This window comes from Amblyraja radiata, chromosome 2, assembly GCF_010909765.2.
Source record: "Amblyraja radiata isolate CabotCenter1 chromosome 2, sAmbRad1.1.pri, whole genome shotgun sequence".
Lineage (NCBI taxonomy): Eukaryota > Metazoa > Chordata > Chondrichthyes > Rajiformes > Rajidae > Amblyraja > Amblyraja radiata.
The window spans coordinates 144,684,824-144,702,208 of record NC_045957.1 but is presented as its reverse complement, the minus strand read 5'-3'; the positions used below and the strand labels follow the sequence as shown (position 1 = coordinate 144,702,208).

The 17,385-nt window shown below is 41.6% G+C and overlaps 1 protein-coding gene across 3 annotated transcripts in view; it reads left to right on the top strand.

Annotated features, from left to right (window-relative positions):
* The window catches only part of ahrr (aryl-hydrocarbon receptor repressor), a 246,024-nt gene that overhangs the window by 24,525 nt on the left and 204,114 nt on the right, over positions 1 to 17,385 (top strand). For all 3 annotated transcript variants that reach the window (XR_004410989.1, XM_033016767.1, XM_033016766.1), the window contains one exon: positions 6,899 to 7,080. Coding sequence is in view for 2 of the 3 variants with exons in the window: in XM_033016767.1 (XP_032872658.1) it covers positions 6,899 to 7,080 (182 nt within the window). In the remaining variant the exon portion in view is untranslated. The remainder of the gene's footprint in view (positions 1 to 6,898; positions 7,081 to 17,385) is intronic.

The window sequence follows — 17,385 nt, the reverse complement described above, 5'->3', positions numbered from 1 at the left end:
CTGAGGAAACCTGAATGGAAACCTCTGGAGACTTTGCGCCCCACCCAAGGTTTCCATGCGGTTCCCGGAGGTTGCAGGTGGTTGCCGGAGGTTGCAGGTAGTGGAAGCAGGTAGAGAGACTGACAAAAACCTCCGGGAACCGCACGTAATCCTTGGGTGGGGCGCAAAGTCTCCAGAGGTTTCCGTTCAGGTTTCCTAGGTGGGACAGGGGCTTAAAGACTAGCATCTGCCTCGTGCTGTTGAAGTCTCCCTTGTCTGTTTGATATCATCCAGAAATGGAATCAGCAGAATATAGATACTATTTAAATCTTTTAGACACTATACAGTACAGTGAAATATCAGGACTCTTGTTTAATTAACCAGTGTTCTTTCCCCTCATCTAAGGAAGCAATATTTCTTGAGACTTCTACTGTCCTACCTTTGTGAGTACTTCATGAGTTTGTTTATTGTGATGCAGCCAGGGACAGGGAGGAAAAGGGTTTTCTATGTTCTTTCTGTAGAGACATTTATACAGGCACTTGAATAGGCAAGGCATAGGACACGGACTTAATGCTGGCAAATGGTGTAGATGGCCATAAAGGTTGGCATGTTTGAGGTGGGCTGTACGGCCTATTTTTGTGCTGCATAACTCCACGATTCCATGACTCCAAGTTCAGCAATCTTGTAAATAATTGGGATTGTGCTGTGTGGGAATGAGTTCATACGTTATAGGACGATAATTAGACCATTCGGCCCATCATGTCTGCACCATCTTCCAATCATGGCTGATCTATCTTTCCCTCTCAACACCATTCTCCTGCCTTCTCCACATTATCCCTGACACAGCTACTCATCAAGAATTTGTTAACCTCTGTTTTAAAAATTGACTTGGCCTCCACAGCCATGAATTCTGTGCAATGAATTACACAGATTCACTACCCTCAGGCAAAAGAAATTCCTCCTCATCACCAATTTGAAGATACATCCTTTTATTCTGAGGCTATGCCCTCTGGTCCTAGACTCTCTCACTCGTGGGATCATCCTTGCCACATCTACTCCATTCAGGCCTTTCACTATTTGGTACATTTAAATGAGGTGCCCACTCATCCTTCTAAACTCCAGGGAGTACAGGCCCTGTGCCATCAAATGCTCACCTTATGTTAACCCAATCATTTCTGGGGTCATTCTTGTAAACCTTCTCCGGACCCTCTCCAACGCCAGTACATCAGTCCTCAGATATGGGGCCCAAAACTGCTCACAGTATGCATCATTTAGTTTACACTAAACCCTTTACCTTCAACCCCCAGACTTCTATTATAGGAAAATATCTTCATTATATCTACCCCTTGAAATCTGAATGAACATTGAATTCTCCAATTTTAAGTAACCCCACCTCCCCCTCTCTTTACCCCACCCCAGAGAACACCCATTTCTCCCACTATCCCACCACGACCCCCCCCCCCTTTGCCCCCCTCTCAGTTGCAGAGCACCATTTCGCCCACTCCCTCGCCCCTCTTCATTTTACATGTTTTCCATTTCACTTCTCTTTACATTTCACATCTCTTCTCTTCCAATCAGACGATTTATTTTACTTTTCTTTTACATCGGTTGGAAGCTGCATACTAAATCTCGTTGCACTGATGTGCAATGACAATAAAATATATTATTATTATTATTATTATTATTATTATTATTTTGTCTCTTTTTTTAAAAAACATCTCGCTTTTGTCTACACATCTGGCAATCAAGTCACCACATCATTATCCACCTACCATTTGTGAGGCTCTGACCTCTTTTCATGCTTTCTCCCCCCCCCCCATATTACTATCAGTCTGAAATAAGATCCCAACCAAAAATATCACCTATCCATTTTTTCCAGAGATGCTGCCTGACCCGCTGAATTAATCCAGCATTTTGTGCTCATCTTCGGTATAAACCAGCATCTGCAGTTCCTTTTTATGACAATAGATTATGACAATAGACAATAGATCTACACATTTTCTTCATTCATTGAATGAAGATCACAACAGCAATTTATTGTTCATTCCTGGAGTGTACTGGTTAACTGGATGAGTTTTTATCATCACCATTACTGAAATAGTTTTATTAAAATTCTAGCTTTTTATTTCATTTTTTGGATTTAAATCCCAAACTACCATGGTTGATTTAAACATAGAGTTAGAGTCTTAGAGGATACAGTGTGGAAACAGGCTCTTCGACCCAACTTGCCCACACCGGTCATCAAGTCTCAGCTACACGAGTCCCACCTGCCCGCGTTTGGTCTATATCCCTCCAAACCTGTCCTATCCTTGCACCTATCTAACTGTTTCTTAAACGTTGGGATGGAGGCGTGGGTTCGAATCCCACTTCTGACACCATGATGTAAACAACTGAGTCACACAATGTAGGATCCAAGATCATCTTTAATCTTTATACAAACTATAGCGGTACAGTAGGCTGTTATTTATCAGAGCATCATGACCGCTTCCAGAACTGAGCAGTACAGGAAGTAGGTGTTAATATAAATGGTACAGTAAGATGGGGTTAGTGATGTTAGTCTACTATAATTGGTTGTCATGCATAAACCAATCTACAGTTCCAGCCTCAACTACCTCCTCTGGCCGCTTGTTCCTTATGCCCCTGTCCCACTTAGGAAACCTGAATGGAAACCTCTGGAGACTTTGCGCCCCACCCAAGGTTTCCGTGCGGTTCCCGGAGGTTTTTGACAGTCACCCTACCTGCTTCCACTACCTGCAACCTCCGGCAACCACCTGCAACCTCCTGGAACTGCATGAAAACCTTGTGTGGGGCGCAAAGTCTCCAGAGGTTTCCGTTCAGGTTTCCTAAGTGGGACAGGGGCATTGCACCCACCGCTCTTTGTGTAAAAAAGTTACCCCTCAGATTCCTATTAAATAATTTCCCCTTCACCTTTAACCGATGTCCTTGTGTCTCTAGAACTGCTTCCAGCCAAGTAAATTAATCACCAAGTAAATTAATCATCATAGTATCTGGGTGAAAACTAGGGATTCTGATGGGCCAAGACTTTGTTGTAGCTTTGGATCCATTCCCATTCCACTGCTCAGAAACTGTCCCACGATTAATATTGGAGTAGTTTCAGGACTGAGACTTGTTAGAGAGGAATGCTTATGAAATGGATGGCATCAGGGGTGATTTTTTTGTGTATCGTGAACCAGTTTCAATAAAGGAACAAATAACTCAAAGTCAAAAGTCAAGAGAGTTTATTGTCATGTGTTCCAGATAGGACAATGAAATTCTTGCTTGCTGCAGCACAACAGAATATGTAAACATAATACAGAACAGGAGATAAAAGTTCAGTGTGTCTATATACCATAGACCATATATATATACACAATAAATAAACAGATAAAATGCAATAGGCTGTTATTGTTCAGAGTTTGTTTGATGTCGTGTTTAATAGTCTGATAACTTACATAAAGTCTGAGTTTGTTTAGTTTAGTGATACAGCGTGGTTAAATGCCCTATGGCCCACCAAGTCCGCACCAGCCAAGGATCACCTGTACACTAGTTGAACCCTACACTTGGAAGCCAATTAATTTACAGAAGCCAATTAACCTAAAGACCCGCAGGTCTTTGGAATGTGGGAGGAAACTGGCGGTGCCCAGAGAAAACCCATACTATCACAGGGAGTAGGTACAAACACGGTACAGACATGATCGAACCTGGGTGATGTTAGTGATGTTAGTCTACTATAATTGGTTGTCATGCATAAACCAATCTACAGTTCCAGCCTCAACTACCTCCTCTGGCCGCTTGTTCCTTATGCCCCTGTCCCACTTAGGAAACCTGAATGGAAACCTCTGGAGACTTTGCGCCCCACCCAAGGTTTCCGTGCACCTCTGATGGTCTAAAGTTTTGTGTTGGGGGAAACTTTAACTTTTCTATGTGGGGGAGGGGGGGCAGGGTAAGGGGGGAAACCGTCTCCCAGTCTCTTCCTGGCGGGGACGCGACTATTTCTCCGAGTCGCGTCCTCGCCCCCCCACCTCGCGGCCAACCAGCTGGATCGGAGCGGCCTTTCCTGCCGGGGACCGGGAACCGGACCAGGGTTGCTACAGCGGCGGCGCAGCGCTGGAGTCACCGCGGAGCAGGCGATGCCTACCTGGGTCGCCGTTTGGAGCTCCGGAGCGTTGGGCCGTTGCTCCAACATCGTGGAGCTCTGGTGCGGAGAGCTTCCAACGCGGGCGGCGCTGAACAACATCGTGGAGTCCTGGGGCGCCTTGCAGAGGGTCTCCACCCGGCGCGGCCTGCGGACTTTGGAAGCCGCCGACTCCGGTAGGAGGGGGCCGACTCTGGTGTCCACGCCGCTGAGGATGTCCCGCAGCCCCGACGTCGGACTTACAACACCTCAGCGAGCGGTCCTGGACATCGGGCCGCCCGTAGCGGCAACTGCGGAGGGCTCGGGGAGGCCCTGACCACGGGGAACAATGGAGGAAGAGACTGACTTTGGTGCCTTCCCACACAGTGGGGAAACTCTGATTCTGCTGTGTGGGGATGTTTTATGTTAAACCCTATAGTGTGTTGTGTCCTTTATTTTATTGTATGGCTGTATGGGAATTACATTTCACTGTCCCATCTGGCACATGTGATGAATAAATCTATCTTGTATCTTGTATCTTGTCTCTGGCACTGTAAGGCAACATCTCTACCCCAGCGCCTTAGTTCTAAATGAATTTATCATCTTAGTTCGCAATGAATCTCATACGGAAGCATAAAATAATCTGGACATATGTGTAAGCATTCAGCAGCATATTCTGAACACTTGGAAGCCAATTGCGTCAATTTTACTTCTGTATATGTAATCTTCTCAGGCCTTAGGCAATCTCATGCAACATTAAGCTTTCACTGTGTTCGTGAAGTCCTATACAAATGATAGAAGTAGAAACTGGTGGAGGCAATTTGCTCCATCACATCTATTCCACTTTTATTCCAGATCACGCTTTTACCTCCATGCCTTTTATTCCATTGATTCCCTTACTATTCCAAAAGCTTTTCCTCTCTTGTCTTGAAAACAGTGCATTCAGAAAGTATTCAGGCCCCTTCACTTTTCCCACATTTTGTTACGTTACAGCCTTATTCTAAAATAGTTTAAATTCATTTTATTTATCATCAATTTGGGAAGGTGTTTCCTGCCTCTGTATACTCCACCCAGGGGACACGCCATCTTTCCAGCTGCTATGTCAAGCCCTGTTAGAATGTTGTATGTTGATGATCTATGCCTAAAGGGTCCAAATGAAGAGCAATGCTCCCCAATCTCATGCCATTTACAAAATATTCCATAATTTTATTTGTTCTGTCATATTTAATGTATTTTTCAACATTACATTAGGCAGGTAGTAATACAATGTTTAAAAAAACATTTGGACAGGTCGATGAATAGGCTAGGATTATAGAGATATGGGCCAAATGCAGGCAGGTGGGTCTAGTGTAGATGGGGCATGTTGGTTGACGTGGGCAAGTTTGGTCGAAGGGCCTGTTTCCATGCTGTATGACCCTATGACATTCTATTTTGCTATATCATCATCTGTTCATTTAGCCTCTCTATATCACCTTGAAGGCTCTCTGCATCCTGTTTACAACTCACAAAACAACCCAGCTTTGTATCATCAGCAGACCTACATTTTCCAGCCTTGCCTGAGGTACTCTGTAATGTGGCTTTACAGAGGCGATCAATTTCTTAAGCAAGTGCAAAACTGGGGAGTGGCAATGAATTGTACAATAAAGTATAATAGTTTGAAGGAAGAGAGCAAATTAATGATGATGAGGGTGAGGGTAAACAGACTAAAGACTAAAACTTGGTGAGGGCAAAAAGACTAAAGAAGGTTTAAAACTGAACACGTTCTTAGAGTAGTGTGGAGAGTGTTAGGCCGAACGCACTATGGGAACTTCACTCGCCCCCCCTGCAGGAAGTATACATCAGAAGGTGCAACTCCAGAGCCAACAAGATCATGGGAGACCCCTGCCACCCCTGCAACGGACTGTTCCAGCTGCTACGGTCAGGCAAACGCCTCCGTTGCCATGCTGTGAGAACGGAGAGGTTGAGAAGGAGTTTCTTCCCAGAGGCCATTAGGACTGTAAACTCCTACCTCACCAGTGACTAACTTTACTGTACCATTACACTGTGTTTTTTAAACTGCTGTTTTTTTTTTCCTTTTTCCTTCCTCCCACAATATGCAATATGTAAATATGTGATTCTATTCCATTCTGTTTGTAGTTTGTTTGTTTGTTTGTTTTTCCACGAGCATTGCCACTTGTCATTTCACTGCACATCTCGTATGTGTATGTGACGAATAGACTTGACTTGACTCGAGTATAGAAATAAATTATCTGACAATATGCCTGTGGAGCTGTGGAGGCAAAGTCAATGGATTTTTTTTAAGGCTGAGATAGATTCTTGATTAGTTTGGTGTAAGGGGTTATGGAGCGAAGACAAGAGAATAGTGTTAGGAGGGAGATATAGATCAGCCACAATTGAATGGTGGAGTAGGCTTGATGGGCCGAATGGCCTAATTCTGTTCCTATCACATGACTGTATGACCTTATGAGTGTATGTGATTACAGAAAATTCAACAGAAGAGGGACTGAAAGACTTGGAGTAACTCAGTGGGTCAGGCAGCATCTCAGGAAAAAAAAGGACAGGATGGGTAACAGAAGAGGATTTTGAAAGATATGGAAGCACAGTGGAGATTTCGGATTTATCTCCCAGTCTAAAATTGAGCCATTCTTTCCACAAATACAATATCTCCATTGTAATCATACTGTAGGGCCAACACTGGCAATTCCTAATTTCAGCAAAGTAATACTATGTTTATGACAATCAAGATGATATTTAGCAGTTACGTACTCCAAATAATAATTGCTCTTTCTGGAATGTTTCATACAGCAAGTCTACAACGACCAGTGTGAAGTCCAACCCGTCTAAGAGACATCGAGATCGCCTGAATGCTGAGTTAGACCATCTGGCCAGTCTCCTGCCGTTTTCACCGGATATTATTTCCAAATTGGATAAACTTTCAGTTCTTCGCTTGAGTGTCAGCTACTTTCGAGTAAAGAGCTTCTTCCAAGGTAGGCATGTTTAACACACACGGAATAAGATGCTCAAATCATGCACAATTGTACCAGACACGGTATTCCTAGTTTCTGCTGGTTGGTCCTCGTACTATAATTTAGGCTTTCATCTCATTTGATCTCTGATGTCAACACATTTTAATCTTAATCCTGAAAAATGCATCCTTGTTTTATGGTAATCCAATGTTCATTTTTCCTACCTTTATGTTTTATGCTAAGCTTTCATCCCAATTCCTTTGCACGCTTCTTCTATTTTCACATTGGAGTTTGGCTTGAGTTTCCAAGGTTGAAATTATCATTTTTGCTTTTGATCTCCTCCATACCTTTACCAATCTCAACCTTTATAATTGCCTCAATTTAGATACGGTTGAGGTGCTGAAAGACTGGAGGGTAGCTAAGATTGTGCCTCTATTTAAGAAGGGCTGCAAAGAAAAGCCCAAGTGAAGCTACTGTACGTTTAAACTAACTTTTCTCATTCAGAGAGTTGTGAAGGCAGTGAAGGCCTTCACTGGATGTTTTCTAAAGAGAGATAGATTTAGTTCTTAGGGCTAACGGAATCAAGGGATATGGGGAAAAAGCAGGAGCGGGGTACTGATTTTGGGTGATCAGACACGATCATATTGAATGGAGGTGCTGGCTCGAGGGGCCGAATGGCCTACTCCTGCACCTATTTTTTGTTTCTAACAGAGATCCAACCATACATATTTTCCAATAATTCTCATTTTTTAATTTAAGGAGAATATTTTTAATAGTTTATCACCAGATAAACTACTCCTGGCCTACTCCTGCACCTATTGTCTATTGTCTATTGAGACAATCTTCATTGTATATCGTACATAGCGAACCATAGCCAGTTGAAAGCCATTTGATTAAATGAATTACAAGTTAAAATAAATGCCAGACGTTGCATATCATTTTATCAAACAGCTGATAGAAATTCAGCTACATGGATGTTTCTTTGTTGAGCTGGGCATTCATTTATTACAAATAAACTGAATATCACGACAGGGGTTTTCATTCAGAAAAGTGTTCTTTAAATCAACTTGATTTCTTTTAAAAATGCATTGATTTTGTATATGTAATGAATTACACCTATGAATGCCATTTCAGTTAAGTACTTTTACAGCCTTAGTAAATCATTCAGCAAATCAAACTCAACTCCCTGTTGTGCACAATTCCATCTGTCTCCAATCTAATCGGTTTTCATGACCTCGTTTCCAGTCATTAGAATGGCTCTCAGCATTCCAAAGTGAATGTAATTATTGGGCATCCTTGTTTGTCAGGAACTAGGTATACAACATATTTAAGGTCCAAGCATCTTACGGTTAATGTATATCACTGGAAAGTTTTGCTGTAGATCAGGGGTTCTTGTTTGATTTAGGAGCCAGTCTTGTCCTACTGGATATTGCGATTAGAGCACATTTGTACATTAGCGGGTGTATCTCAAATTCAGCCTGCACTTCACCAAGCTGCCACCAACCCAACACCGAACACCGTCGCCTATTTCCTTCGCTCCATAGATGCTGCTGCACCCGCTGAGTTTCCCCAGCAATTTTGTGTACCTTCGATATTCCAGCATCTGCAGTTCCTTTTTGAACACCGAACCCATGTGTTCATTAACAGCTACTGACAGCCTCAGCCTCAGCAACAGCTCTGATTTAAAATTCCCACCATTGTTTTCTATTATACAATGGGTTCACCTGGACACTCCCATTCTGTCCTTTCAGTTTCTGAAATCCCTTTAGTTCTGGCCTCTTGTGCATCACCAATTTTCATTAATTCCACAGTTATAGTCATAGAGTGATACATTGTGGAAACAGGCCCTTCGGCCCAACTTGCCCACACCGGCCAACATGTCCCAGCTACACTAGTCCCATCTGCCAGCATTTGGTCCATATCCCCCCAAACCTGTCCTATCCATATACCTGTCTAACTGCTTCTTAAATGTCCCTGCTTCAACTACCTCCTCTGGCAGCTTGTTCCATACACCTACCACCCTTTGTGTGCCTGGACTATCACTGGCTTCAGTATTCACCTTCCTTTCTCTTTACACAACCCCAAACCCCTCTCTCTTACCAATCAGTTATTCCCTTGTCTAAGCAGTCCGTGCACCCCGGGATATGATACTACATTTAGTGTGATTTGAAAGCACACAAAGCCACTGTGAGTTTCATCCTAAAATAGTATTAAACACCTTTATTGGAATGACATATGCATACACTGACAAAACCTTCTGCAAGTCAGCAATAATCACTGGAGTCATTTTAATCTGTATTTACTTACCATCATTTTATTTTTGTATTCCCAAAATACGTCCATTTAATCCGCACTAGTATTCTCCAATTTACCGGCCAGCCAAAAACGGCAATGATCTCAGCCGACTTCTGTGTCTGTTGCTGTTTCTAATTTTAACAAATTTTGTCATCAAAATTCTTCCAACTTTTCGCAATCCAACAACGCATTTTTAAAATAGTAGTTTGTGATTCTAACTCAGAAACATGTTTTGGATAAGAAACAGAATCCACGCGGAAGTTTGGGATGTTTCATTTTCTTAATCCATCGGGAATGGAATAAGAAAAACTGAACGAGTTTTAAATATACAATGAAAACCACAACTCATTAGTTGCTGTGATTCAAAGGCTGAAGAAGGAATATGGTGCATTGGGCCACCACAGAGCTTGTCCAAAAATCCTGAGTCCAAATTGGGTCAGTTTTGAGTCTTTGTAAGTCAATGTCAATAAATGTTGAACCAAGATAATCAGGGTTCTGAACTCAATTACACATGGTAGTGTGTTTGCCAGGTCATTCTTCCTAAAGGGATGTTAATGTTATTCAATTGTTGGCTGAATTGCAACAAAGGCATCATAAAAGATTTATAAAATGATCTAGGGAATGATTTAATGTTCATATTTTTCCAGTCATGAAATAATGTAGATAAAGACAAACTTGGCAGAAGTACTTTCTTCTGCTGGTATATTCCAAGAAATGTTTCAAATTTTCACAAGAGTTAAATAGCCCTCCATTAACCTTATTTATCCAACTGCTGCACCAATAATGAGATTTAGTAGCCAAGGGTAATTGCTGTTAGGACGGGGATGAAATTGGCCTTCACTGAAAAAGCACCACAAGCTGGTCAAATTTGGTTTTCCACGATACATGCCACTCGCTTCTGTTGATTGTTTGTAAAAAAAACCTACATGCTCCAGCTGCCCATGCCTGCTTTATGTTTTTGCCAAACAATATTACCCCCTTGATCAGCGATCATTTCGCTGAACACCTCCACTCAGTCTGTCTTAACCTACCTGATCTCCTGGTGGCTCAGCACTTCAACTTCCCCTCCCATTCCCAATCTGACCTTTCGGTCTTAGGCCTCCTCCATTAACAGAGTGAGGTCCAGCACAAATTGGAGGAACAGCACCTCATATTTTGCTTGGGTAGCTTACACCCCAGCGGTATGAACATTGACTTCTCTAACTTAAGATAGCCCTTGCTTTGCCTCTCTATCCCCTCCTACTTCCCAGTTCTCCCACATACTCTTACTGTCTCCGACTACATTCTATCTTTGTCCTGCCCCCTCCCCTGACATCAGTCTGAAGAAAGGACTCGACCCGAAAAGTCACCCATTCCTTCTCTCCAGAGATGATGCCTGTCCCGCTGAGTTACTCCAGCATTTTGTGCCTACCTTAGATTTAAACCAGCATCTGCAGTTCGTTCCAATGTTTTGTCCTGCTGATTTCACGTTGCGGTTAAGGAAGGAAATTACTCTGATCTCAAGTTTAACGTTTAATTCTTACATTCGAATGTTTTAACATCGAAAGTGGCCATTTACCCTAATAGATCTGTAACATGTTGAAGTTCAGTTTAGTTTATTGCCACGTGTACCGAGGTACAGTGAAAAGCTTTTCGTTGCGTGCTAACCAGTCAGCAGAAAAACAGCACATGTTTGCAATCAATCCATTTACAGTTTATAGATACATGGCAAGGGAATAACGTTTAGTGCAAGGTAAAGCCAGCAAAGTCTGGTCAAGGATAGTCTGAGGTACATCAAAGAGGTAGATACTGGTTCAGCACTGCTAGCACTTAAAGTAGTTTAAGTTCCATATGAAACTCTTTCCAATGCTTTTCATCCAAATCCGTCTGCACATTTATCTCCCTGATTATCCAGCGAACTATTATATAGTTCTATTTGTTAATGGTGATAACTGCCACATTTTATATGCCTCCTATGTTAGATGATACTAATAGTGCTGTATCATGAAAATAATTGCCAATATAATAAAAAGGTTGAAATTATTGATATATTTTACAACCGTAGAATTTGCTAAAGTACTTTACAACAAAATTAATATTTTCTGAAATGTGGTTTCTGTTTTTAATGTGGCAAGCCGGCTATACAGAGCAATCTCCCACAACAGCACTGGAATGAATTACCAGATTAGCTGTTTCATATGTTGGTTAAGAGATGTTGGCTGGAATGAGGGTCGAACCCGCCAAGTGTTCTTCCAGTTATGCATTGTGATCCATTACATCCAGTTAGGAGGGCAATGAGGTCTTGCTTTCATGTCTATGTGAATGACAGCAACTCGAAGAACAGGGTTCTTCCTATGTTGAGCAAATGAGTTTTAGCTTGGACATACATTCATGTCTCTAAAGGAGGGTTGGAGCTCACAACCTGTGATAATAACTAAAAAATAATTATTCTGCTCTTTATTAATCTATGCTTTACATAGAAACATAGAAACATAGAAAATAGGTGCAGGAGTAGGCCATTCGGCCCTTCGAGCCTGCACTGCCATTCAATATGATCATGGCTGATCATCCAACTCAGTATCCTGTACCTGCCTTCTCTCCATACCCCCTGATCCCTTTAGCCACAAGGGCCACATCTAACTCCCCCTTAAATATAGCCAATGAGCTGGCCTCAACTACCTTCTGTGGCAGAGGATTCCAGAGATTCACCACTCTCTGTGTGAAAAATGTTTTCCTCATCTCAGTCCTAAAAGATTTCCCCATTATCCTTAAACTGTGACCCCTTGTTCTGGACTTCCCCAACATCGGGAACAATCTTCCTGCATCTAGCCTGTCCAACCCCTTAAGAATTTTGTAAGTTTCTATAAGATCCCCCTCAATCTTCTAAATTCTAGCGAGTACAAGCCGAGTCTATCCAGTCTTTTATATTACGTTTATTCTCTGTCAGTCCTTAATTAACTTATTTCTCTCCTCCCTCTCCCTTGACTCTCAGTCTGAAGAAGGGTCTTGACCCAAAATGTCACCCATTCCTTCCATCCAGAGAAGCTGCCCGTCCCGCTGTGTTACTCCAGCATTTTGTGTCCACCTTTGGTGTAAACCAGCATCTGCAATTCCTTCCTGCACATATTCCATTTTTTAACCTTTCACCATTTTTATATGCCTTTTACTTATAGTTCTTTTCTTTTCCACTCTGGCGCCACAGTAAAATATTAGTGTAGATCACACATTGGAATAATGACCTCCTGTGGTTCTACATTGAATTTCCTGCTCCTTCACCGTGGACTTGGCAAGCTTCAAATAGGAATCAATGCTTCAACAGGTGCAGGGTTGATTGGATGTGTGACTTCAACAATGTGGCAAGACCAGAGAACCTGGCATTGCTCCCCTCAGTGGAGAGGAAGTTAATGGGATATGGGCAGAGGAGCCGTCAAACAGAGGTTACAGATGGAAGACAATTGCCAAAAGAACTGGGAAAGAGATGGAGACATTTTCTTGCATAACATTTATTAAATCTGGAATGCACCATGGTGGTGAAGACAGATTCAATATTTTTCAAAAGTGAATTGGATTTTCATTGAAGGAAAGATCTGCACACGCCAGGGGAAGCAGATGGTATTTGGAACTAATTAAAGAGCTCTTTCAAATAATCGCATGCCTCAAGGAATAACAGTCATTCAACTTAACTTTTATCAAACACCTACACAATGATTTTTTTTTTAATTTGGTGGTGTGCTACCGTCTTGATTGCTTCTTCAAGATATGTCATCTCAGGACTCTTTTCAGTAATGTGTAATATTAGTCATATGCAGGCCAGACAGGTTACTGCTTTTCCTTTCCTGAAGAACATCATTTTTACGCTATTCTTCGGGTTATAGTCAAGTCAAGTCAAGTTTATTCGTCACATACACATACGAGATGTGCAGTGAAATGAAAAGTGGCAATGCTCGCGGGCTTTGTGCAAAAAAACAAACAAACAACCAAACAAACTACAAACAGAATGGAACAGAATCACATATTCTTTTACATATTAAATATTGTGGGCGGATGGAAAAAGGGAAAGAAAAAACAGCAATTTTTAAAAAAAGCAGTAGAGTGGTACAGTAAAGTTAGTCCCTGGTGAGATAGGAGTTTACAGTCCTAATGGCCTCTGAGTCCTTCATAGTGAAGATTGATATATAACAGATTTAATTTTACTTGCTATTGCAATTACAGTTAATTAGAACTATCAAACATTAGCAGTATTTGCTGAATAATTCTGCAAAGTGAATGTACCTATACTATTGAACATACACAATGGGCCTGATAACTTGTCGAAACACATCCTTTTGATGAAGATAAATAGTCTTCATTCTGTTCTGAAAACCTTGATTGGTGAATCGAGTTGTCTTCTCAGGTCATTTTAGTAGTTGCACAATTAATGTGAATAAATGAAAACAGTTTCTCAGATATGTAGATCAAACTTAAAGGGGATATATATCCAGTTCATGCTGAACTAAATGTTCATACAGAGAAAATTGATTGAATAAAGATACAGTGTTGATAAATCAATTTCACAGTGACAAGAAGGTTTCTGTGGTCATAGACTGATTAAAATAGTGGCACAACAATCATTGTGAAGCTTGAGTAATTAAAACTAACAGGGATGGCATTGGGCTGCCTTGATGTCCCCTAACAGAGCACGTGTCCCTCAAACTGAGGAGTCACTACAGACATGAACATAATTTAAATCACACTCTGGTATCAATAAGTTCACTGATTTTATTATTAGTATAGGTTGATATTGAATGCATAATTTTGGGGGGAAATAACTGATTTTCCTTAATTGTCTGAAACATGGCAAATACTTTGTGATATTTAAAAATTGAAATCCTCACTAACTGAATTTAACCAGCTATTTGAATTCATGTTTAGAACAACTCATTTTCAGTTTGGAGGTATAGGACTATTGCAGGAGCATCACCAGAATATGGTTTTCTTGATTAGAAACATAGAAACATAGAGAATAGGTGCAGGAGGATGCCATTCGGCCCTTCGAGCCAGCATTGCCATTCATTGTGATCTTGGCTGATCGTCCCCTATCAATAACCCGTGCCTGCCTTCTCCCCATATCCCTTGACTCCACTAGCCCCTAGAGCTCTATCTAACTCTCTCTTAAATCCATCCAGTGATTTGGCCTCCACTGGCCTCTGTGGCAGGGAATTCCATAAATTCACAACTTTCTGGGTGAAAAAGTTTTTTCTCATCTCAGTCTTAAATGACCTTCCCTTTATTCTAGTTATAATATCTCTGTAATATTGAACAAGTGAAGGTAAGATTATCTTTTGATTTCAGAAGCAAAGGGAAAATTATAGCCCATGTCAATAGATAAAATAATCATGGAGTTTGAGATTAGGGCAAGCAGGATAAAGCCTCAATTGAAGCAGGTGGTGTATGCTTTATTTTTTAATTTATAGCCTTCACTAATCTTTGCAGTTACACCTTGGCATTTCCCCAAGGATCTAACCTTGCTTCCACAAACTCCTTTCTCCTCTGTAGGCTGCTTCTGTGTAACTCTGTATGGAAAGAGAGTGCTACTTACCATATCATAGATTCATACAGTACAGAAACAAGCCCTTCGACCCGACTTGTCCTTGCCGATCAAGATGCCCTATCTACGCTCATCCCATTTGCCCGCGTTTGGCCCATGACGCTCGAAACCTTTCCTGTACATGTAACTGTCAAAATGCCTTTTAAGTGTTGTTATAGTCTCAACTACTTCCTCTGGCAGCTCATTTCATATACCCACCATCCTCACAGTGAAAATCCTCTCCGGTTTCTATTAAATCCACTCACCTTAATCCGATGTCATATTGTAAATAAGCTCTTTTGAAGCTTCCCCCCAGTCTAGGTCAGACAATAAACTACTGATTCAAGCATTGGAACAACTAATCTTTATTTTTGGATAGCACAACAAATTACCCTATACGATATCTAAACCACTGCAGGTCCGATCCTTGTATCTGCCTGGCCAAGCCCTTCAGCCTCGTGCAAGCAGAGACACTCCAAAAGGTCACGCAGTCCCAAGCGCTCTTCCAGAAGATCGACAACGGATCTCGTGCGGGCTGCCTTTTACAGCTCCCCGAACCTTGAGGGGCCGAACAGAGGGGTGGTATATTTACAATCCAATCAAGTACAACAAATTACAATAATATATTACTGACAGGCACACAGGCCAATTACAGAAACTTCTTCCATTGTGGCAGGTGAAGCATCCAGAAGAGGCTAACAGAACCTTGAATATGCAACATTTACCCTGGGATTCAAACAAACCAGACAGTGCTTAACATTTCAACCAGCAACACTTAACAGGGTAACTGTCTCGCAACATTATTTACGACATGTACACTTAAGGGCCGGTCCCACTTTCACGACCTAATTCACGACCTCTGCCGTGTTTGCCCGTGACTCATACTCGCAGCATGCTCGTAGGAGGTCGTAGGTAGGTCGTCATGCTAGATGTAGGTACTTGTGGCATCAAGTAGGTCGGGGCATTTTTCTAGCCTGATGAAAAATGTCCACGAGTAAAAAAGATCATGAATTAGGTTGTGAAAGTGGGACAGGCCCTTTCGTTTGCATTTACCCAATTAATCTAATGCATTTTACATTTCCTGGGATGTCTCTTGCAAAAATCCCATCCATCTATCAATGGAATATGCAGCACTGATCTGGGCCACAGACTTGCTGGCACCATCAGAAGCTTGTCTCATTTCGACAGAGAACACCAGACTTGATCAAAATGGCCTAGCAATACATAAGTCCTGATTAAAGTTTGGGTACTATGGCTGCTCGATTTCAGCCAGGATTACCAATATAGTTCTTGATTTGATTTATTAAATCTGATTAAAAGATTCTGTGCATTCACCCTATCCTCCTCATTACTTTATACCCCTTTATAAGATCATCCCTCAGCCTCCTGTACTCCAAGGAATAAAATGAGAGCGCCCATATGCTCCCCACAGCTCAGGCCCCTGAGTCCTGGCAACATTCTTGTAAATCTACTCTGCACTCTTCCTAGCTTAATGACATCCTTCCTAAAACAGGGTGACCAAAACTGAACACAATGCTCTAAAGGTGACTTTGCCAAACATGTTGCGCAACTGTAACATAATAGCTCAACATCTACAGTACATTCAGAAAGTATTCAGACCCCTTCACTTTTTCCACATTTTGTTACGTTAAAATGGATTGAATTCATTTTTTTGATCATCAATCTACACATAATACCCCAAATTGAAGAAGTGAAAACAGGTGTTTAGAAATGTTTGCAAAGTAATTAAAAAGAAATAACTGAAATATCACATTTACATAAGTATTCAAACCCTTTGCTATGACACTCAAAATTGAGCTCAGGTTCATCCTGTTTCCATTGATTATCCTTGAGATGTTTCTACAACTTGATTGGAGTCCACCAGTGGTAAATTAAATTGATTGGACATGATTTGGAAAGGCACACACCTGTCTATATAAGGTCCCACAGTTGACAGTGTATGTCAGAGCAAAAGCCAAGCCTTGAAGACGAAGGAATTGTCCGTAGACCTCAGAGACAGGATTGGCCTAACAAAGCTGTGGAGTTGGCAGTCAAGAATTTCACTCTGTGCCCGCTAACATTCAAAGGGAAAAACGCAAAGCTGTGTTTCAGACACAACAGCAGCAGCAAAATGTGCCTACAAAATGATGAGAGCCATTGTTATGCATCTACCCCCACTTGTTCTCACTGCAGTTGATCCTTTAAAAGTCTGTGCTGTTCACATCAGAAAAACACGACACACAAAATGCCACAAAAGATAAATGATAGGAGTAGTCTCAAGAACAACACCATCACAGAGGACTTGCAGATGCTGTCACATGAAGGAGGTTTGCACATTATGATGATTGCTGTTACTAGCGCAGATTTTAGTTTTGAAAGCATCCATATTACCAGCAACTATGTCATGATGCAATGGGGTTTTAAAGATGAAGCCATTGAAGAGTGACACATCAACACTGCCCCATTATGGAAAAGAGGCATTTGAC